General features: G+C 35.9%; 1 protein-coding gene and 1 long non-coding RNA gene across 4 annotated transcripts in view; both read left to right on the top strand.

The window, feature by feature from the left end:
• The window catches only part of LOC129433922 (N-acylneuraminate cytidylyltransferase B), an 89,592-nt gene that overhangs the window by 49,645 nt on the left and 14,725 nt on the right, over positions 1-25,222 (top strand). Inside the window, exons 1-8 of one of the 2 annotated variants that reach the window (XM_073868468.1) lie at positions 272-410; positions 3,941-4,144; positions 14,940-15,082; positions 15,188-15,340; positions 15,586-15,719; positions 15,798-15,891; positions 15,984-16,156; positions 19,901-20,060. In XM_073868468.1, the coding sequence (XP_073724569.1) occupies positions 3,963-4,144; positions 14,940-15,082; positions 15,188-15,340; positions 15,586-15,719; positions 15,798-15,891; positions 15,984-16,156; positions 19,901-20,060 (1,039 nt within the window). In that variant the 5' untranslated portion in view covers positions 272-410; positions 3,941-3,962. Of the gene's footprint in view, positions 1-271; positions 411-3,940; positions 4,145-14,939; positions 15,083-15,187; positions 15,341-15,585; positions 15,720-15,797; positions 15,892-15,983; positions 16,157-19,900; positions 20,061-25,222 lie in introns of those variants that run through there. The other variant, XM_073868467.1, reaches the window with a different exon arrangement.
• On the top strand, positions 21,161-23,765 carry LOC129435416 (uncharacterized). 2 transcript variants are annotated; one of them, XR_012369963.1, is made up of 3 exons: positions 22,278-22,525; positions 22,673-22,784; positions 22,924-23,765. It is a non-coding gene; the product is annotated as an uncharacterized lncRNA (long non-coding RNA). The 2 variants fall into 2 exon arrangements; XR_008641296.2 differs by having other exon boundaries at positions 21,161-22,525; positions 22,673-23,765.

The following is a 25,222-nucleotide window of genomic DNA, read 5'->3' on the forward strand; positions in this document are numbered from 1 at the left end:
ATGTAAATTTTATATATCAATATTATTATTAGGCAGTCCTGGCACCATGGGTGGGCTTTGAGGGGCCGGGCCCGCCCTGTGAGTCACTAGTGCCCGCTCTGGACGAGTCTGAGGTCTCCCTTCACCTGTTCATTAGCTCCATGTCCCACCAACCAACAGTCCTTGCTTGTTTGCACTTTTTTAAGTTATTGTTTTGTATATATATAACTCCTCAATAAAAAAATATATTTTAAATGTAGGCTATTTGGTTTGTTGATAGTGTTTGGTTGTTTGCTAAGCATAGCGTCACCGCTTAACGTTAAGACACGGTTGAGTGTTTGCAGTGAGACTAACACGTAATGGTTCTGCTGTGATCTTTGAACTATTTTCGCTGCTGAAACCATAAAAACAGTCAACATTGCGTCTAAAATGTAAGTGACTAAATATTAATTACTTGTTAACTTTCATATGAAATCTGTACATTTTTAACCATGATGTGATGCTGCTTGACTGTATCATGTTATTAAAAACTCCACATTCTTACTGCAGTATGTTTAACCTACTTTTTTAACACACTGTTTACTCACTTTGTGTTTGCTGCGCTTATTTGTTTAACTTAGCGTAATTACATTATGCACTTTATATTAGGTTGCATAATTATAGCCTATAGTATTTGATATAGCGTACGTGATTATTGCATACGAGTGGTTTTCATTTAATTTATTATACAGGAAAGAATAAAAAGTAACACCAAGGTACAATTTAAACGGGCCTGACTCAGTTTAAAAAATGGTTTCCAGCAGGTTCCTGTTCTGCAGAACATAAAACAGCAAAACACAACTCATAACATATAAAAACACAATTTTAAACTACACAAATACAAGGACTATAAACATCAATGCAATCAATACAGACAGCTAGGACAATTTAAAAGCAATCAATGAGTACAAGTGTAACTGTTCAGTAAATACAATTTGTATGCTTTTTTGAAACATGTGATAGATGGTTGCTTTCTTATATTACAGTATATTCAATATCATTCCAAATTTTGGTGTATATGTAAAAGAAAGATTTCTGACCATAATTGTTTTTACATGAGGGGACTGGTATAAGTTCCTGTGATACTGACCTGAGACGTACTGGTCTAGTATTATCTAATGGATGAATTGCATCAAATATTGGTGTAGTAGCATTTTGAATTTGAAAATAAAATGTAGCAGCATGACTGTTTATATAATGCTGAAAAGTCAGCGCGTTTTAGGTTTTCTTGAACGTTTGCGTACATTTGAGACATTTTGATACGAAAGTTATTGTTGAATCACGATTTGTTCGTGTACAACATCCGTACGCACATCGCAAGCACAAATTAAATGAGACCCATTGTCTTGCCAGTGCAGAAATCTTAAAACTGGAGTGTGTTCATTGGAGTAATGTGTTTTCAACTTTAAGGAACGTCTCACAGAGTCCTGAATTTTTTTTCAATCAAATAAATATAATTAAATATATATTACATTTAGAGCTACATTAATGGAGCAAATCCTAACCCATAATTGAAACTTACTAACCATTTTGTCACCAACATTGGCAGTTAATAATGAGGTCAGAAAAGGCACTGTAAAAAAATCCTTGTTGCGTTTAATATTTTTACAATTAATTTCTTGATTAGTAAGGAGTTGCAATAAATTATAAAAATAAAGTTGAAATAGCTTAAGTTAACTAAGTTCAACTTTAGTTTCACAAGTTCACCTGCGCTGTCAGTCTGAAATGATGGTAAAATAAGACTTGGCTTGCTGTCCTCAGAGGGAGCTCGAACCCGAGGCTCAGCTCGAGCGCCAAGTTCAAACCCCCCCCATGGTAAAACTGTACAGAGAGAGGAATGAGCAAAATAAAGGAGGAGATTTGGGGGGAGGAGGGTTAATGCCGGATCGTAGGCGTGAGGACTGACTTGCTTAAATAGGCTCTCGAGATGATTGACAGGACTGAATGTTTAGGCTCCTCCCGAACATACGTTAAGAACTTCATTTATGGCAACTCCTTACTAGTCAAGAAAGTTTAAATTAATTGTAAATTCAAGTTGATTAAACTTAGAAACCTTAAGTAATGAACTTTTACAGTGTACAGCAGAAAATGCAAATAATAAAGTACTATCATAAATAACTATTGCACTTGCACTAATACAGGTATAAAATGAAGTCATTAAAGGAATAGTCTACTCATTTTCAATATTAAAATATGTTATTACCTTAACTAAGAATTGTTGATACATCCCTCTATCATCTGTGTGTGTGCACGTAAGCGCTGGAGCGCGCTGCGACGCTTCGATAGCATTTAGCTTAGCCCCATTCATTCAATGGTACCATTTAGAGATAAAGTTAGAAGTGACCAAACACATCAACGTTTTTCCTATTTAAGACGAGTAGTTATACAAGCAAGTTTGGTGGTACAAAATAAAACGTAGCGCTTTTCTAAGCGGATTTAAAAGAGGAACTATATTTTATGGCATAATAGCACTTTTGGGAGTACTTCGACTCGCCTGAAATGTCCGCTCCCCTTCTCACTCTCATAATGGGAGAGGGAGGGTGTTACTGCGCAGCGTCGAAGTACTCCCAAAAGTGCTATTACGCCATAAAATATAGTTCCTCTTTTAAATCCGCTTAGAAAAGCTCTACGTTTTATTTTGTACCACCAAACTTGCTTGTATAACTACTCGTCTTAAATAGGAAAAACGTTGATGTGTTTGGTCACTTCTAACTTTATCTCTGATTGCAGCGCGCTCCAGCGCTTACGTGCACGCACACAGATGATAGAGGGATGTATCAACAATTCTTAGTCAAATTAATAACATATTTTAATATTGAAAATGAGTAGACTATTCCTTTAAGTATAACATTACTTTAGTTTGACCTTGCTTTGTACACCAGTATGTTTTTGTTTTCATATGGGAAGCATTAAACGGATGAGTTTTATTTGTTTAAAGGTTAGACATCAATACAATTGAAATAATGATCACTACAGAATACTACAGTTCTCGTAATTATAGAAGAACAAAGTATTTTATTAAAGAATTGTGTCAGACAGCTTGAAACACAATACGGGTCATAGGGTGTACACCTGCATTGGTAAAATTATAGTGACAATGCTCAAGATCAGATGACCAAATGACAATGACCCCATTCTGACTTTTTCAGTCATTAAAATAGTGCCCCAGTTTTAGTAGCCCTCCCATTCGAACAATCTGTTTGTACTGTGCCTGCGTCTTTGCGACCTTTAAGTTGCTACACAAAAAGACATGCTGGTAAAACACAGTTCCTTTGTTTCTAACTCATACAGCTATCTTGCTATTCTATAAAGTCACATGTATCAAGGCCTAGCTGTGGAAAAACAGAGAGACAACATTTATACTAATCTTTAAGATAAAACACTCAACATTTATCTACCATATTTAGCACTGTTTGTTTTTAGAGTGAAAGGTTATTAAACAGTTTAGTGAAGAGCAACATTCAAAGCATGAAACATGCAACTTTTGAGTGGGGTCTTCATACTTTAATAATTTTCTGGTCATTTTGGGTGAGAGTTAGATTTACATTTACGCTTTTATTGTTTGAACTGTGATTTGTTTTCAGACCATGTCATTGAGATTACATAAAGGAAAAGACAGCTAACATAGAAACGTGAACATAGGAAAATCTCTATAGGGAAAACTGTACATGCAGTGCTGTAGGAATTACAGTGCAGTCTTCATACACCTCCTGATGTTTCTGTCTGTTAGTTATTCCAATTCAGGACAGATTTAGAGAGTCTAATGTATAGAAATATGACTAAGAAAAACTGTAATAGCCCACAATAGCCAAAGCTCCCCAGTGCCCCATGGTGGTGCCTTTTGTTTATTACAATATGCTTATTAAAAAGGTGTGTCTTACTAGTCTGTCAGAATGTGTCAGTTTCTGCTCTCTCACTTTAGTCTCGTGCTAACGGAGAGCAACATGAGCGCGCATGTGAATCCAGGCATCTGTGACCCATCCACTAAACATCTGCACCGGGCGGCTCTGATTCTGGCACGAGGTGGCAGTAAAGGAATCCCGCTGAAGAACATCAAGGTTCTGGCTGGAGTTCCTCTCATCGGATGGGTCGTGAGAGCTGCTCTGGATTCAGATGTCATTGACAGGCAACTACACTTAATGTTTAAAATGATTTCAAATAATAACTCAATTTGTGTTTTAATGTGACGTTTATTTTATAGTGCTTTTTAAAATGCTTTAAATAATCTGTGTTAACCTAAATTCAGTAGGTTATACAAATAAAAAACACGCTATGGCCCGCATGTAGCCTACAGCAATGTGAAACCGGTTATTCACCTTATGAATAATGATAATAATTAATTAATACAAGCTTTGGTTAAGATTTCTTGACCCAGTCTTATTTAAGGTAGAATGTACATTTTTTAGAAAACATGTATTGATGTTGTGTGCCATTAAAAGTTACAATTTTATTAGTGTGTGAAACAGCTTAAGTATGTCCCTCTGCTGTGAACTGTGAGATCAAGAGCATCACAGATTGATTTTAAGCATTCATTTTACTATGATTTTAATTGCTGACATGACATTACTCAGTCAGTATTAAAGATATCAAGTTTATATTTCAGAAAATGTTCTTTAGATTATAGGGTGATTTTATGTGGAAAACAGTAAACCACAAATAAATCTACATAGATTATAAGCATATTTTTCTTGGCATAATTTATCGTTATAATTTATTTCCTGTACTTTGTATTGCCAAAGTCAAAACATTTCCCCACATTTTGTGCCCCCCCACTCTCAAACCAAAGTTACACCCTTGCTTTTATGTATAAGGGAATAATATGTTCGTTTTGGGTAATATAGGAGTAAGGTTATGGAAAAATACAAAGTATATCATGTAAATATTTTAACACTTTGTAAAAGCTAAAAGTTAACTCAACTCAAAATATTTAAGGAAACCGGCTGCCTTGTTGAATTCCTGCCCCTTGGAAGAGAAGTTGCCGGTTCGGCCACTGATAAAACCAAAAAGTTATCTCAATTGAAACCATTTAAGGAAACTGGTTGCCTTAAACCATTTAAGCTTTAAAACACATACATTTGAGTACTGTGAACTTAAACAAATTGAGTTATGCATAATTGCACATGACTCAAGTTCACAGTACTCAAATGTATGTGTTTTAAAGCTTAAAGGAATTGTCCATTTTCTTAAAAGAAAAATCCAGATAATTTACTCACCACCATGTCATCCAAAATGTTGATGTCTTTCTTTGTTCAGTCCAGAAGAAATTATGTTTTTTTGAGGAAACATTGCAGGGTTTTTCTCGTTTTGATGGACTTTAATGGACACCAACCCTTAACACTTAACTCAACACGTAACAGTTTTTTTCAGCGGAGTTTCAAGGGACTGTGAGCGGTCCCGGGCGAGGCATGGGGGTCTTGTCTAGCGAAACGATTGTCATTTTGACAATAGAAAAAAATATGCACTTTTAAACCACAATTTCTCATCTAGGTCCGGTCCAGCGCGACCTAACGTAAATGCGTAGTGACGTAGGGAGGTCACGTGTTACATAAAACGCACATTTACGGACCATTCTAACCAATAATCTGACACAAAGACATTAATTAGTATCATTTCACATACAACAACATCGGTCCTCTTTCAACACACTTGTAAACACTGGGGCGGAGTTTCACATACATCATTCATGACGTCATGACGTATTGCGTGAGGTCACGCTGACGCTTTCAGGACCGGAGGAATATGAGAAGTTGTAGTTTAAAAGTGCATATTTTTTATTTTTCTTGTCAAAAATGACAATCGTTTCGCTAGATAAGACCCTTATGCCTCGTTTGGGATCGTTTAGAGTCCTTTGATACTTAATTTCTTCTGGACTAAACAAAGAAAGACATCAACATTTTGGATGACATGGTGGTGAGTAAATTATCTGGATTTTTCTTTTAAGAAAATGGAATATTCCTTTAAATGGTTTAAGGCAACCGGTTTCCTTAAATGGTTTCAGTTGAGTTAACTTTTAGGTTTTATCAGTGGCCGAACCGGTGATTTCTCTCCAAGGGGCAGGAATTCAAAATATGTTTTTGGTGCTTCATGGGAACCTGTGTGCATCATACCTCATGCCAAATGGCGCGTCGAAAGGGTTTATGATAAGAGACAACCATGTTCTTAAATACACTTAATACTAAACTCTCATTACACATGATTGAGCGAGTATCTGGCATACGTGAGCATCTCTTATCATAAACCCATTCGAAACGTCTACAGCAGGCACATGACGTATGATGCACATAGCTTCATGACACAACAAACACATATTTTGACATGATGAGCCACAAACATGATGGGCTAAATGCATGTTTTGACGAGCTTCGCATTTCTGCGCCCACTGGCCGTCACTGGTACCAATTGTGATATTACCTGGTATGTAAGACTTACTGTTTCAGGCAGTGAAGTTGCATGGGGAAATGAATATATTTTTCATTATGATTTTATTTTTAATTTTTCATATTTGCTACTGACCTGATAAGTGTATTGTATACAATGTCTATCAGTCACGTCAGCAAATAAAATAAAATATAACAACACATCACTTTTATGCTGCATAATGCAGCTAATTTACAGTTTTTTCCAATTGCTAACACACAATTTTGCAAACTAGTCTGGTTTTATCAAAAAACTTAACACAATTTACAAAACCACACACCCAAATAGCAAAATACCACATATATCCTGCAAAATGAAGCACTCCAACCTAAACTACATATAACATTATCAAAATCAAACTTTGACACAAATTGGAACACACTATATTCATATTACCAGATTTTTGTCTAACCAACTACACACAGTTGGGCATAATGAAAAGTGCACGTTTCTTTAGCATGCTTTGCCATAATACTAAAATATGTATTAGATTGTTCACATGCACAAAAATATTTGCAGATACACACACATGCTGTTGAATTTTTTTTATTTTTCACCATCACAGGCACAGGCAATATATTCCCTTGCCAGACATCGAAGGAAGAAGCGCCTTGAGCGCCTTATCCATCCCTAAATTGCACCAACATCATTCTCATCACATGTCTCTTCCATAGCCTGCAAAAGAGGCATGCACACAAAGGGCTGGTGGTCATATACCTTCCATATAACTCTTCTATGGGGTTCAAAAATGGCAAGTATGGTGGGAGGTATTGCACGATAAATGTTTGGTAGTCAGCAAACAAGATTTGGACTGGGGCTGCACGATGAAAGCTCAGGTTGTGCCATACTACAACATACCGGTTTCTTTGGTCTACATCATTCATACACTCTGATGGTATGAGAATGTTGTGGAGTCTTTCTAGAAATGTGAGAATATGGGCTGTGTTGTATCAAGGTTGACATGACGGTGGAGGACACCATCCATATTGGAGATGGCAGCACACATTGTGATGTTCCCACCACGTTAGCCAGGAACATCTATAATGGCTCTGTGGCCAATGACGTTCCTGTGGTCTTTTCTAGTGCTTACATCCTGATTGAAGTGTTAACAATTAACCATTCAGGTGTTTGGGCAGGTGGCACATATATTGGCCATTTAGCTCGTGTAGTGTCATTTTGAATGGTAGTGTTTTGAAAAGGCAAACATGTGACTTTATGTCAGATTGTTGTGTCTTGTGCAGAGAACCGTGTTCAGTGCATTTAAAAAGTGCCATTGTGAATTGCAAAATGTGTGTAAAGCAGAAAATGTGTTTAGACTTTTGGAGACTTGAGAAGAGGTGTTGCTCTCTGTGTGTCAGTTTAAATAATTGTGCTGTTCATGTCATTTTAGTGTGTTAACAATTGGAAAAAACTGTAATTTGGTTATCGTGTTTCAAAGCAAAGAAAATTAAACATAGCAAGCTCTCTATGTAGTAATATACCTTCTTTTTTAAGTTATGGGGTAACTGTAAAATTTAAGTTGTAAATTAAAGCGGTGCTTTGTTTTTCCACATTATTCATAGTTATATGCATAAACAAAAATGTACACAACCTTGACTCTGTAAGCTTTTTAAAAATAACATATTTTACAGTTTTTCTCAGTCGCTTTGGTGCATTTCTCACATCACTTCTCAAAACTGCTTGTTCAATTCTCACATCATTGTGTCAGTTGTGCACATCAAAAAAGCAGTTTCTCATTTCTTTGAACAAGTTGCAAATGCTTTGGTACATCCATGCAAATGATTATGTACAATTCTCTGATTTTTCCTACATTATCAGTTGCTTATGTCATGTTGATCAAAATGTATTATAATGGGTCTCTGTTGAATAGTCTCACCCCCCACAATATTTAGTCATTAGTTCATAGTATAAGTCTGTACATGCAAAATGGTTGAACATGTTGTCAAAATACAGGATATGGTCAAACATATTTCTATACTTTTCCATTAGACATTTTTTATAAATCTGTCCTGAATTGGTAAATTGCTCCCAGGTGAATCTTGACTTTCTCTAACAGACAGAAACGTCCCCAGCAAGCAAAAACCGAGACGTTGAAATGACTGCTAACTATTGACCCAATATAGTCTGGCTATGAGTAACCCACTTCTACCCTAAATAACCTCGAATTTGGTTACATGTCATTTTTGGCAAAATAACTTGAAGATGTATGATATTCCAACATGTAAGCAAAGTGTGTTCAAGGTGTTTGCTTTCATTTCTTTTACATGTTTTAAAAGTATGTGCATCATCTATTCTTGGGCTATGGTTAGACATCTTTTAGACATCTATCATGTTCACATTTTGTTTTTTTCTCTTTATGCTATGCAGTGCTTGCAATGCTGTCCGTATCTTTCTTTATGGCAATGACATGGTCTTTCAACGAATTACAGTACAAACAGTAAAAGCGTTAAATGTAAATTTTGTCAAATCTCTTGCAATCAAACTCACACATAACTTATACTAAGTGTAACTTACATATTACAATACTTGTCGTCAAAACTTTAGCCATAGTTTACATCAGAACATCACTTCAGAGTAAACTGTTATATTGACAACGTGACTAAACAATTTGACTGTCTTATCCGCACACAATGAAACAAGGACTTGTTATTCTGATGGCAGTGACATGTTCATTGACACAGATATTTAATTTTGAGAGATGAACTAAGTATTTTGAGTAAAAGAGTGGCTTTTGCAGGTTATCCATGATGTTTTGCTATTTGTACAAATTGTTGTGAGAAATGCACTTACTGTTTTGCAAATTGTGAGTATGATTCGATAGGTGTACCAGAGCGACTGAGAAATGCTGTAAAAGTATATGCATCATCTATTCTTGGGCTATGGTTAGACATCTTTTAGACATCTATAATGTTCACATTTCTACTTTTTTTTCTCTTTATGCTATGCAGTGCTTACAGTGCTGTCTTTATCTTTCTTTATGGCAATGACATGGTCTTTCAACAAATTACAGTACAAACAGTAAAAGCGTAAATGTAAATTTTGTCCAGTCTCTTGCAATCAAACTCACACATAACTTACACTAAGTGTAACTTACAATTTACAGTACTTGTCGTCAAAACTTAAGCCATAGTTTACATCAGAACATCACTTCAGAGTAAACTGTTATATTGACAACATGACTAAACAATTTGACTGTCTTATCCGTACACAATGACACAAGGACTTGTCATTCTGATGGCACTGACATGTTCATTGACACAGATATTTAATTTTGAGGGATGAACTAAGTATTTTGAGTAAACGAGTGACTTTTGCAGGTTATCCATGATGTTTTGCTATTTGTACAAATTGTTGTGAGAAATGCACTTACTGTTTTGCAAATTGTGAGTATGATTCGAGAAATGTACCAAAGCGACTGAGAAAAACTGTAAAGTGTCAGTGTCATCAAAATGAAAAGTCCTGACACCATTGTTTATGAACAAGATAGTCAAATGGCTTAGTCATGTTTTCATTATGACAGTTTCCATTATAAATGTTTTCCAATGCAAAAAAGTCAGATCTTGGTGATACTACCTGAAAATGCTCAAGACAGCACTATATACTAATTGTACAGCTATTTGAAAAATACAGTAGGGTTATACATCACTGTATTTTGTGAGGTAAGTGAGTACATGACACTGAATATGTATGTTCACTTTTTTTTATTGCATATGCTCTTTGCAATTGTAATTTGTTCACAGCATTGTGCAACATAAAAATACACCTTTATTTACAACAAACAAAAACTCAATTTGGGTAGAGCTGTGCACAATTGTAAACAATATTGCAGTACATATTGGAACTGAACACACAACACACATAGTACTGTAATCATTCATGCCCATACAGACATTCGTCTCTGTCTGGCCACATCATTTCAAAAATTGTTCATTTTAGAAGCCATTTGGGAAAAATATATGAAATATATTAAAAAATCATTTTGACAACTAGTTCAACATTTTTGTATGTAATGACTCAAGCAATGAAATGAGGACTCATATTTGTTGCATATGGAATGACTATTCAGCATTCACAAGTATAGTTAATTTTGACTGACATGACATAAGCAAATGATAATGTTATAAAACAGCAGAGAATTGTATGAAAGCAATTGATGCATGTCGAAAAGCATTTGCAATTTGTTCGAAGGAATGATAAACTGCTACTATGAAGTGCACAAATGACTAAATGTTGTGGAGGTTGAACTACTGTAAGTGTTGTGCAAATCTAAATAGTGATGTGAGAAATGCACCAAAGCGACTGAGAAAAACTGTATCATTAATGGTCATTAATGATCAGCTTAGCTTCAGAAGATTCTCTACAATATTAGGAAAATAGACCTATTGTGTGTTCGCAAACAGAGATGACGTTTTTTGTGGGCGGAGCCCAACTGGTGGCAGAAAGTGACAGCTCTGCAATAGCGGTGTGAAGTGTTTTAGTGTTAAACTGTGATTTTTATGGATCCGGTGTTCTGTAGAAGTCTGTTTCCCCCATATTTCTCTTAAGTGTAATGTTTCTTATAACATTACCAAGTTATTTTTTTTTATTTTTTATAAATTAAAAGTTTAAATGGATTGGCTCCTGATATGTGTGCATGTATGTAATGTATATGTATTGTTCTTTATTGGTATATCAATTATTTTTACAGTATGAATCGCTGAAGTACATATAAGAGCAATACTATCATGTATTCTGTATAATATAATTTATTCAATATTTCATAATTTTCCTGTTTTCAATTTTTTGACTAGCATACGTGTTTGTTCTAAAATTATCATGTATACATACAAATTAAAGATGCAATTCGTATTATCTGCACCCGCTAGATGGCGCCAGATCAAATCAATAACAATGACGTTGTTTAATGACTCTCTGAAGCAGCGTGGAATTATGGGATTTGTAGTCTTTAACTCAACCGCTGAAGGCCATCAATCAGACGAGAACGAGAAATCACGTTGACGGATAAGGTAATCAAGTCTTATAAATGTTGCGTTTGATGACATCGTTTATTTCATCATGTAAGTTTATATGTGATGTTCAAAACGAAATTGTTAGTCATAGATGTTACAGTATTAGTGCAAATTCGATGGTTAACACAGCACAGAATTAAGTTTTCAACTTACAATCTACAATGATTTTTCACATAATGTATTGACAGTACAAATCTTATTGTGAAGTGTCTTAAAATGACAATTTATATTGCTGTACAATACCTCTTGATGTGCATATCGTCCGCGGGAAGACGCGCTGATTACAATCTACACACTGTACAGATTGATATATTGATTGTGATCAATATAATAGCATACGTTTTTTGAAGGGTTAAGAATCAAAACAACTCACCCATCGCGTAAAACAAGCAGGATCAGAATCTCTGTCTAGATAAATGTTGTCGCGAAGCTCTCTCCATCCAGATAATGCAACAACAAATTGATCCTCATTCTTTCTCTCGTTTTGTTACAAACTCTTCTTGGGTTGTTTGGGAGCTGTCGGTAAAGCGGCAGACGGTAAAGACGCACTTCAAAGGCAGCAATCCATAAGTCCATAAGCAAGCGTGTAGCCCGACAGGCGCTAACGCATAGTTCCACATTTGCCCATGACACTGGCTGCGTTCGAAAACTCAAGGCAGTGACTTGTTGCCTTGCTGCCTCATGAGGAAATGCCTTCGGAGGCATGAAGGCAGCTCAGAGAAAGACTTTCGGACGCACTTCAAAGGCAGCAAGTTTGAAATATAAACAGAAAGCGCCTTTGTGATAACTAATCACATATTTGAAAACTACAATACTAATTTCTCACTAGAAATGCAATTAAAATGTGTAAAAAGTGAAAATTAGGGTTGTGCCGATAGACGATAGTATCGTGTATCGACGATCTTCGGACATATCGCAAATGGCAGGATTTCATGGTGATAGTCATGACGATAGTTGGCGAATGGTTATTATTATCATCATCATAGTTTTAAATTAACATCCACATTGCATGCTTTTCCTTGCATGAGAGTCTGTGGGCTTCACTTTACGTGGAGAGCTTGTAAATAGAGAATTCCTTCTTGCACGTACCTGCACTTAATGTGAGCGTCTTGGACTCCTCCTAGCACTAAATCCAGCTGAAAACATTTCAAATATAGATAGTAATCAGCTGGACAAAATATATAACACTGGCCTAGTGGTTTTTGGACAAATTGCACCTTTAATTTGTATAGGCCTGTTTATATATTATGAACACTTTACATCGTGTGTGTGTGTGTGAAAACTTTAATAAAAAATGAAAACTTTAATAAATGGTAATATTATTGATATTATGAACTCATTCAAATCTTTAAACTTTCTAAATAAATTATAAACATAACGTGATAAAAACGCTATAAGAAACACATAGAGGGATCAGACTTCGACATAACACCGGATATCTTCTCTAATTATTTTCTATTCTAATTATTAAAAGATTTCCAAATGATTTCATTACTTCAGTCTGTCCAGTTGAGGGCTTATTGCAACCATAAACACCTACGTTTATCTTTAAATGGTGTATTCGACGACGCTATACTATAAAAATGAAGGTCATCTATTTTGGCATTCCTATTCTGACACTCGACAGCACAACAAGACATTTTCTAGTGAGTTATATTGTTTGTTTCATTCGTGTCTAATTCATTTCCACTGTTTTTCTGCCACCACATTCTGCGCGTGATGTAACTGTGAAGTCGATTCGCAAAAGGTCTATTAGACCTTTCCAAAATGAGCTTGCCACGCAGGTCCTACTCCAAGCTCTTGTCCTGTCCAGGCTGGACTACTGCAATGCACTACTGGCTGGACTTCCAGCCTGTACAACCAAACCCCTACAGATGATTCAGAACGCAGTGGCAAGAGTGGTCTTCAATGAGCCAAAGAGGGCGCAAAGGTCACTCCTCTCTTGGTCAAGTTACACTGGCTCCCTATAGCAGCTTGCATCAAATTTAAAGCTCTGTTCCTGGCCTTTGAAACTACCATTGAGTCAGCACCCCCTTACGTTTGCTTGCTTATACAGCCTTACATACCCTCTCGATCCTTGCGCTCACCGAGCGACGGCTTGTGGTGCCATATCCAAAAGAACAAAAAAAAAAACATTATTGGTACCTTCACTGGAATGATCTGTTTTAAGGAATCAGCTACAAACCCATCTCTTCCACCATTAACTCACTTCCTAATATAGGACTTACTATCTTTCTCTTTTTCTTGATCTCTTTCTGTACATTCTTACAAAAAAAACGAACCCTTGGCTATGTATACTGTGTAAGACTTGATGAGTCTTTTCCAGTGCACTTATGTATTGATGTTTTTGTGTTGCTATAATTGCTTCTGTTGTTTACCTCATTTGTAAGTCGCTTTGGACAAAAGCGTCTGCTAAATGTAAATGTAAATATATCGTTTGTCATGATTATTTGAGAATTTACATGCAAAACACTGAAGTAATTGTCGGTGTCCCGCTGGTAGGCCAGTGACATTTAGCAGGATTATCAATATTTTGAGGCACACACTTTTCATAAATGAATTGGTTACTATTGGTTACTCTTCCTAAAAATTTTTTTTATAAAACACTGTTGAAATACTTATTCTAGAGGCTTAAACCTTCCCAATGATACATGCACTTATTTTTAACCCAACGCTGGGTAAATATTGGACAGATTACATGTTGGGTTAATCAATAAACCTATGCTGGGTTGTTTCAACTCATGGTTGGGTTTACTTATAACCCAACATGTGTTCTGTCCAATATTTACCAGCGTTGGGTTAAAAATAACCCAGCAGAATTTAGAGTGTAGTTTATAATGACTTGATTACAATTTACATACAAATTATTGAAGTAAACTCTGGTGTCCCGTATACAAGACACTGCCAGATATTGACATTTAAACAGTTAAACTTTAATAACATTTAGACAAAACTATATTCCAAAGCCTTCATGAATTAAAGCTATATAAGTTTGCATAGTGCATTTTCAGAAACTTGTTGACCCTTTAGGGGTTAAAAAGTGAGTTAAATTAGTTTTATTGTACATAAAAAAGTTGGCTGATTAAACCAATAATATTAAAATCTGACTTGTTAATGCTTGTTTTTTATTAGATTTTAGTCCGATTTTGGATTGTTGAACCAATAATAGTTTAATTAAATTCTAGTCTGTTCAATTTTATTTACATCACACTTTTCACAATTGTTCAACATTGTTTTAAAGCAGCTTTGCATGAAATACAAATAAAGAAAAAAAACAGAAAAGCAAAGAACTATAAAAGCATATAACACAAATAACATGCTGTTTATTCCTGTGCGTTGCAAAGGTCATGGGTTCGATCCCAGGGAACACACATAGTGATAATGGCAAATGTAATTTGTTGAATAGCTTGTGCTTTTGTGTTGTGAACATTTAATCGCTCTGGCTTAAAAGCATTATGATTTCAGTAATGTAATAGCTGATATGTTGTTTGGCAGTGTTTGGGTGTCTACTGATCATGATGAGATTGAAGAAGTTGCTCAAATCTGTGGTGCAAAAGTTCATCGGCGCAGTCCTGAAGTTTCCAAAGACTCCTCCAGCTCACTGGAGACCATCAAAGAGTTCATCCGGCATAGACCTGGTGAGAATATAAAGCTCTGTCTATACAAACTTATAACTTTTAGCATGAAAAGACCTTTATCACGAAAGTCAGATGGATGAATCTCACCTTCATTTTATTTTGTAGAGGTGGACATTGTTTGTCATATTCAGGCAACTTCTCCATGTCTGCACCCGTATCATATCAATGGAGCTCTGCAGATGATCACTGAACAGGGTTATGACTGTGTGTTCTCAGTGGTGCGCAGACATCAGTTTCGCTGGTCTGAGGTGAAGGAAGGTAAAAAAATATTTGAGGTACTAGAGGTGTTTGTTTGTTATTACTGCATGTAGATAATGATGTTTCAATGATGAGGCACTATCTGTCATAACAATAACTTAAATGTAAAATGGTTTCACAGAGGTTTCGTGATTTTGTGCCGAACATTAAGCTGTCCAAACCCTTCGATAGCCTTTGGCAAAAAAAAAAAAACACTGCTCAAAAACATCATAAAAAATATTCTGTATTTCTTAAATTGTTATTAGAGGGTGAATGCACGCAGCCTCTGAACATTGACCCAGCACACAGACCACGACGTCAAGACTGGCCCGGGGAGCTCTATGAAAACGGATCTTTCTACTTTTACACGAGAGAAGCTGTGGAAAAGAGCCTTAAGGAGGTGAAAACCCTCCTCATAACATCAAGTGTTAACATTTCTCTATCAGTGATATTAATTTGTACTTTCAACCTGTTGTAGAAGCTGAAGTGGGGCTACTATGAGATGCTCCCAGAATACAGTGTTGATATTGATGTGGATATAGATTGGCTGGTGGCTGAGCAGAGAATTTTGGGGTAAATTCTTTTGAATTGAATTCATTATGTAATTCAAGTTTGTTTACATTTCACTTCTTGTTTTCTTTATAAACGCTTCTGTTTGAATGCCGGTTCGGATATTTTGGAGAAAAAAAGAAAACAGAGATCAGGTTGTTTCTGTGCAGTGTATCTGGCTGTCTGACAGATGGTCAGATATATGTGTCCGTTTCAGGAGAGCAGTTTGTTGCCATCAATGGTCGAGACCTGGCGGGAATTCGAATGCTACAGAGGGAAGACATTGAGGTAAAACTGGGCTTGAGAAACAGAAACGATTTAAAATCAAAAGGTTACTCACGTAACCCTGGTTCCCTGAGGAACGAGCATTGTGTCAGTAGCTGAAGTGCACCGCGAATGCTAAGATTAAGCCAAAAGGACCTGCGTTTGCAAGACAGGAACATCCAGGCTACAAAACCTAACAAATGTGGACGGCAAGGACCAACCGGCTGCCACACAAATGTCTGCAATGAAAACCCCTGTAAACCATGCCCAGGAGGAAGCCATGCCCTACATAGAGTTGGTTGTAATCCCTAGAGGGCACTGTACATTCAGGGGAGTGTATGCCAGTGTAATGGCATCTTAGAGATATACCCCACTCTTGGCCTAAGACCCACTTTGCTATAGTTAAAACTGAATTCTAGACAGGAAGGGGCTGTAAATATTCACTGCTATACCTGTAGATTGGTTTGCTGCTATAGAGGACATTTAGACTTTAAGGGTGGAGGGTGCACAGCCGCCATCCAGTTTCTCCTGAAAAAGGGAAGGATGTGTGCCCCATGACATCTCGGGGATCTAAGCTCTTGGCTCCAGTCCACTAAGATCGTCCAGAATGTGGTGATGCTGGATTTTTTACTGGCCATGCTGAAGCGCTAATATCACCACCATAATCTCAAGGTGGTTGATATGTATCTGAGAGAGAGGAGCGTTCCATGTGCCAAAGGCTGTCTTTCCGTTGCCGTGCGTGCCCCATTGGTCTGCGCTTTGCTGCTATTGTGGCTGCACTATATGAGGAAAAGCCATAGGTGTCACTTAAATCCCATTGGGGCTGGTCATGGCAAGCCACTTGGGTAGCAACCTGAGTGGCACATAGGGCCGTGCAGTCTCTCTGAATGATGTTAGGTCAGGCTCCAACCCGTCCATGCAGAGGAGGAGCTTGGCATTAAAACCTGCGGTAATGCCATTGTATAAAGGCCAGGAAAATATTTACATACAGTATGTGCAGCACCCTGATGTAAGGGTTACTGTATAAAGGAGGATTGTTTGAACCTAAGCATAAATTATGCAGCAGGCTCTTCTGAGCCACTGAATGAGACCGTGCCGCTTGAGCAGGGGGTGGAGTTCGAAATGGGTGCACTGTGGCAGGGAGATGGTGCGCAGGGGCTATGAGTCTTTGCGGGATTTTCTAAGCACCTATGTTTAGTCTCACGGCTCTATGAGTGCCCAGCATAGAGCAGCCAGGCTCTGTGCGAGCGGTCCCGGCATGAGACGAGCTCAGAGTGGAAATCTCAGGAGTAGAGGGCCTCGTACAGTATGAGCCACTGTGCCTAGACGCTATTACAACAGCACGCTTGCTCTTTCAGAGGAAAGTGCTTTTAGTAGGAAATATTTGCTCCTACAGGATAGTTGCAGGGGAGAATGGTCCAGGGGCACGTATCTGCTGTAGGGCTTGTTCTACAGCGACCAAAACTTAAGCCCAAGTTATATTCACGCATAAGGTCTTCGCCGTAGCTATGATGTAGGTTATCCGTAGACTGTACATAGCTCTACATGGACCACAAGCAATGTGGTTGTTCCACTAGAATCCCTCCCGTCAGGTTAAAAAAACTGCGTCATATGTGTTTCCGTTTGTGACGGTGAAAACAAAGATGGGCCAAGCTGAGGAGTGATATAACTGAAACTGTAACAAAAGTCGCTGTAGCAGCTAAGTCTATACTTAAAGCAGCTGAGGGTTGCTGGACGGTGTATTTGTACGCGCTCACTTGGCTTAAGTTAAATGTCATTAAATCAATGTCCACTCACCATTTGAATGCTCAGAGTATTCATTTTATTTAATGTGTTGCATTGTTGTAACAGCATGGCCTTGTGATACGGTCAAAAAACTGTGTGTTCACCTTCCTCCAGCAACACCTGTCACCTGAAGGAAGGTTCCTACCTATATTCACTGAATATAGAACAGTGACACCTAGTGGACACCTTTACAAGACAAAATGGCTCTTACAGTCGCTGTCTATTACTTTCATCACTGCTGGTCTTTTCAAAACTTTTCTGACAAAGCTGCTTCTTCTTTGGCGATCGAGCTGCTACTGTGGTTACACTCGTGGATACTGCCTACCAGTGTTCTGTATGTGTGTTTGCACGTTAACGCGGTCGTCGACGCAGAAAGATATATGAAAACCGGAGTGTAGCCTACGACGTTGCAGCTATGTTGTAGGACATAGGCTCAAGTATAATGAGCCCTTTAATCTTAAGAGCAGCAAAGTGATTACGCTAAAGGAGATAAAGGCACTGTATGGCATTCGACATGGACTTATATAAAACGCCAAGATGTAATTTTCACAGACATTAACGAATATGTGAGAGTAATCAGGATATTTCCCAATAGCGCCAGCTTCTGACCCAGTGCGAAATGAACCAAAAGGGAATCCCAAATGGTTGAGTTTTTCCCAAATGTTTTTTAATGCCTTTGAAATGCAGTTAATATTTTTTGACATCACAGCGCAGGAATCATCACTATAAAAGCTTGTGGTGCAATCAACTAATAAACATTGTTTAAAAGTTATGTTCATTTGGATTTTGAGTTATTAAAGTTCTGTGGCTTAATGCTGATTGGTCATTAGCTTTTGTTTATTAATGATAAAGCACAGCCTTCACTGAAAATCCTGATAAGTTGACTGAACTCATTTGATTGAGTAAACTCGTTGCCTCAATTCAATTAAGTAATGGGTCTTCCAAAATGTATATATTTAAGTTCACTTAACCTGGTGGCCACATTAAATTGTTAAGTTCACCAAACTTGGAGTTTGTACAGTGTACTTAAACAATTGAGTTCACTTGGTGTATTATGCGATGCAGGTTTAACACATTTTGCATTAGGCACACAGTGGTCTGTAACTATACAGTATAAAAAAAACATTAATTAACAGGTTAGTGTACAGCGCAATTTATTTTTGGGACAAAGGTTCATCTAGTACAGGGATGGGAAACTTCGGTCCTGGAGGGCCAGTGTCCTGCAGAGTTTAGCTCCAACCATAATTAAACACACCTGAAGCAGCCAATTAAGGTCTACTAGGCATACAAGAAACTTTTAGGCAAGTGTGCTAAGGCAAGTTGGAGCTAAACTCTGTAGGAAACCGGCCCTCCAGGACCGAAGTTGCCCATCCCTGATCTAGTAGATAACCTACAGGATAGCTGCAGGGGAGAATGGTCCAGAGGCCCGTATCCGTTGTAGGGCTTGTTCTACGGCGAGCAAAGACTTAAGCCCAAGTTATAGTCATGCATAAGGTCTTTGCCGTAGCTACGCCGTAGGTTATCCGTAGACTGTACGTAGCTCTACATGGACCACAAGCAATGTGGCTGTTCCACTAGAATCCCTTCCGTCAGGTAAAAAAAACTGAAAACTGCGTCATAGGTGTTTCCGTTTGTGACGGTGAAAACAAAGATGGGCCAAGCTGAGGAGTGATACAACTGAAACTGTAACAAAGTCGCTGTCTATTTACTTTCATCATGCTGGTCTTTTCAAAACATACACAACAAGCTGCTTTTCTGGCCAAGCTGCTGCTTCTTTGGGATGGGCAACTTCGGTCTGGAGGGCCAGTGTCCTGCAGCGTTTAGCTCCAACCATAATTAAACACACCTGAAGCAGCCAATTAAGGTCTTATTAGGCATACAAGAAACTTTTAGGCAGGTGTGCTGAGGAAAGTTGGAGCTAAACTCTGCAGGACCCTGATCTAGTAGATAACATAGTCACATAATTTTACTATTTCTTACTAGGTGATTCTTATGTCTAATGTGAATGAGATGGTGTCCAAAGATCTGCTGAAGACCATTTCTAAGCAGACAGGCTGTCAGATTAGACTTGTGATGGAGAAGAAAGATCTGGAGTGTCTGATGAAAGAGAAAAACGTGCAGAAGGATGAGGTGGCCTTCATGGGTAAGAATCCTAAATTAATGGTTACAGGTGTAGCTCAGTGAGTACATCATTGCATTAGCAGCGCAAAAAGTTGTGGGTTTGATCCCAGGAACACACAAACTGATAAAACATATCCCTTCAAAACACGGTCTGTCACTTAGGATAAAAGTGCCTGCCATATGCATACATGTAAATGTAAAATGGCGATGTCACTGCAATCTAAAAATGTTGTTGACTCCAAGATGGCAGTTGCAGACCATAGACACTTACGCTGCATATGAAATTGTGTACTGTACATACTGAATTATATGAAGTATCTGCTTTTATCATTAGAATGTACTGTTTTATATACTGTAGTATGTCTGGGAGCAGTATGAATACATTTTGGTCATACTGCATCCACCATATTTTCATTGTCATGTCATTCTTTTGCCTATGATGTAATTGCAATGACCGTGACCATACTTTACATATTTATTGTTAAAGAGAGAGATTAAAGAATAACTGCACTTTCATAGTAAAATTCCTGATAATTTACTCGAAAACAGGAGCTTTCTCTATATAGTGGACCTTATTGAACCTCAACATTTTACAGTTCCAATGCAGCTTCAAAGGTCTCAAAACGATAACCGAATGATAAAAAACTTTATACAGCAGTAGCTTCTTTGCAGCTGTTTACTATGTTTTGTCCAAATAATTGGATTGTTTTGACCAAAAAGCAAAAGACAGTCAAATTTGTTAAATTCCAATGAAATGACTAAAGTTATATTTGTGAAAACAAAGCATTTCAATATTGACATGAATTGTTCATTGCATTAAAGTGAAATATGAATCTAAACATAAGAACCTGATAAATATGCTCATTTACAAGAAAAAATGTCAGAGGGTTTTACATTTTGCAACAGATCAAAGTTGATCAAAGAGTTGAAATTTTAGAAAGGTATACTCAAGTCTGTTCATAAGCAGTGAGCCTTTTGATCTTGTCAGAATTGCTTTCAAAGACAATTTTTATAATCCATTTACAGTAGTTTCATTACTTTGTACATTTATTTGCTGACAGTCACTTCAATTCACTGTGTATACATTAAAAGCTTTGTGCCTAGACAAACATTTTGACAAAGCCTTCCCTTGTGAAAAATTAGCGTACTTAAGTGTATTGAAAGCATACTTTTTGTGTGCTTAAAATAATAAAAGTATAATTTTCGAAAAGTGCACTTGCTGATAATATAATATAATACAAATTAAAGACCACTTAAGCGTACTTAAATGGAATACACTTTAATTACACTATTTATTAACACACTTAAGTGCACTTTTTACAACTGCACTTTGTAATAATATGTATTTAATTTTAACTTATAGTAAGTACACTTTCATCATAATATTTATAATCACACTTAAGTGCACTTTTAAAAATGCACTTTATAATAATATCTAATTAATTTGAACTTATAGTAAGTACACTTTCATCATAATATTTCACTAACACACTTAAGGACACTTTTTAAAAATGCACTTTTTAATAATATCTAATTAATTTGAACTTATAGTAAGTACACTTTCATTATAATATTTATAAACACAATTAAGTGCACTTTTAAAATGCACTTTGTAATAATATCTAATTAATTTGAACTTACAGTAAGTACACTTTCATCATAATATTTCACTAACACACTTAAGGACACTTTTTAAAAATGCACTTTGTAATAATATCTAATTAATTTGAACTTATAGTAAGTACACTTTCATCACAATATTTCACTAACACACTTAAGGACACTTTTTAAAAATGCACTTTGTAATAATATCTAAATAATTTTAAATTATAGTAAGTACACTTTCATCATAATATTTATAAACACACTTAAGTGCACTTTTAAAAATGCACTTTGTATTAATGTCTAATTAAGCTTAACTTAAAGAAAGTACACTTTCAACATAATATTTATAAACACACTTAAGTGCACTTTTAAAAATGCACTTTTTAATACTGTCTAATTAAGCTTAACTTATAGTAAGTACACTTTCATCACAATATTTCTTAACATACTTAAGTACACTTTTTAAAAATGCACTTTGTCTAATTTAGTTTTACTTAAATGTAACCCTGGTTAAATAATTAAATATTATTATTTTAAAAGTGTGCTTAAAAATAATAGAGACTATTCATACATCTACATTTATTTTATAAATGAGGAAATACATGTGAATAATTCAATTTGAATTATAAATCTGAAATGAGTAAACCAATCGGAGTGTTTAATTGTAAGCTCCGCCCCTTTTTTGCTTTCGGATCGCGTCTCAGTTCAGAGGAGAGATGCAGAGCGACAGAGACACTCTATCTAACGCGAGAGTGTTTAATTTGATTAAATATGACTCCTAAGTTCATATAAACTGAAGAAATCAGAATTTAACTTGCATATATTCAATGATACAGCGTGATTGTGTGGATTGAGCACTTTTTGAGCTTTCATTTTGACCTGGTGAGTTATTTATAATTACCAATGTTATAATTAGCCATAAAAACGAATGTCAACACTTTAAATGTCATATCATTTTATTTGTTTAATCCATACGAGACAAAATGGTGTTATAGTGTGATGTTATATGGGTTGGATTGTTCATTGCAGTGTGATTATGTAAAACCACATGGTGCGTTGTGTTCGCTGCTGTTCGCTGACGCCATTTTGGTTGCACGTGCCTGTGAAAGACAAAAAGAGAGAGAAACACGTGAATGGACAGGTATTTGTCTAAATTGTCATATATTATGAAGATGGCACTTATGTATGTATTTTATTTGTTTCCTGTATTGTGTACAATTGTTCATCATTATTGATACACAATATTGAATGTTTTTCCTTTCGTATGAACATTCCTTGAGCTGGATTTTCCTAATTGATGGCGAGCCTCCCATTTCGACCTGATTGGATCACGAATCTAGAGAAAAAGGACAAATTTCTATTTTAAATATTTTTCTTCAGACAAGTAAGAGGATACATTTCAGAAACTGTTTCCTTATTTTGTTTGTTTACTTCATTGAACTGAAACATTTCAGAAGCACAAATCTGATAATTTAAGACTGATCAATACTCCAATTGATAAGAACTTTGAACTTGAATACGGATTTCAGTGTGTTACATATATAATTTTTACCATCATTGTAAATTGATTGTGACTGTGATTTCTGTAAATGAGAAGTAATTTAGAGGGTGCACCCATAGTATATGTCCCCCTTCTTCGGATCTTGCCCTGGGGGTCCGGAGCACTGCGGAGTTTGGCTCCAGCCCTGATCAAACACACCTGAGCAAGCTAATCAAGGTCTTCATGATCACTAGGAAATCACAGGTGGGTAAGTTTGATTAGGGTTGGAGCTAAACTCTGTAGTGCTCTGGACCAACAGGGTAAGATTTGAGGAACCCTGGTATATATAGTTAATTGTATTTTCATTGTTGTTTACTATTTTTTGTGATTAAGGAAAGAAAAAGAAAGGTTTCTCAATACTCAAAGTAAAATAATTTATTAATCAACTTACCTTCTGTCTCTGCTTGTTGCTCACTATCACTGCTACCTCCTCCTTCGTACCGTGCACCCTTCTGATCTTATTATTATGCCTGGTCCATAAGTAAGTGAGTTAATACCCGCTACATAAAGAAAGTACACTTTCATGGCAATATTTCTAAACGCATTTAATAAATGATCATTAGACTGATGTGACCTACCAAAGACTTGTTAATTTAAAGTTCATGCAGTTCTTTTTTAGTTGTCTGTTAAAATGTTAAAAAATAATAACTTTGAGTTTATTTTTTTCTAAGGGATGTAATTATTCAATATTGATAGTTGGTTGATTCCAATTTAACAATATTAAAATGAGTTTTTTTTTGTTTGGACATATACAACTCATAATTAATTTATTAAATGTACTTTTGCAAAACAAAAAATCTGACTACCAAACTGTTTTATTGTCAGTGTAAGCATTGTGGTTTTTGTTTGTTTGCAATGCATTAAACTGAAATGAATACATATTTAATTAACTTTTTTGTTTTGATTTGTTTTTCAGTATTTTGAGAAGTACATAACCATATTTCACATACAATAGAAGTAGTTAAAGTACATACTGTAGAGAGATGCATTGAAATCACTTCACTGCACTGAAATCACAGTTCAACTGATTGAATTTAATTTTGTATATTTGAATTTATTTGGTAAACTTGTATTTGAAACATTACATTTAATGAGTAATTAAATGTACTGTTAATATACATTAACTTATTTTTAATTTCACATTAATTGCTTGACAGTAGATTGAACAGTGCACTTTAAGTATATTATAAAAACACTAGAAGTAATTATGAAAGTAGATATAAAGTTGTAATAAAGTACCAATTAAGTTGTTCCAAAAAATCACTCTTAATGGCAACTTATTACATTTTATTTCAACTTAATATATGATATATGTGAAATTAATTACACTTAATGTGCATTCAGTGCGCGGAAAAGATTGCATTTAATTCACACTTAAGAGTATTGTTAACAGACATTAAAGTGCATTTTAAATCACATTAATTGCATGTTATTATATTGTGTAGTGCACTTTAAGTATATTGTAAAAAACACTAGAAGCAATTATGAAAGTAGATATAAAGTTGTAATAAAGTGCCAATTAAGTTGTTCCAAAAAATCACTCTTAATGGCAACTTATTACATTTTATTTCATCTTAATATATGATATATGTGAAATTAATTACACTTAATGTGCATTCAGTGCGCCGAAAAGATGGCATTTAATTCACACTTAAGTGTATATACTTAAAGTGTATTATTTATGTAATAAGTACACTTTATAAAAGTACACTTAAGCACACTTTTTTTTCACAAGGGTTCACATGCACTTATGTTTGTTCTTGTAGTTCATAAGGCCTTGAACTGTTGTAATATATGAAAGCTAACATTGTTGTAGTGTTTTGAAAGCTAACATTGCTTTTCTTAAGCTACCATTTAATGCAGGTGTATGCTTTTACTCTGGGCATCCATATGGGAGGTATTTGCCCTGTTCAAAATGATATATACGTGCTGGTCATATAATTAGAATATCATCAAAAAGTTTATTTATTTCACTAATTCCATTCAAAATGCGAAACTTGTATATTATATTCATTCATTACACATACTAATATATTTCA

This window comes from Misgurnus anguillicaudatus, chromosome 6, assembly GCF_027580225.2.
Source record: "Misgurnus anguillicaudatus chromosome 6, ASM2758022v2, whole genome shotgun sequence".
Classification (NCBI taxonomy): Eukaryota; Metazoa; Chordata; class Actinopteri; order Cypriniformes; family Cobitidae; genus Misgurnus; species Misgurnus anguillicaudatus.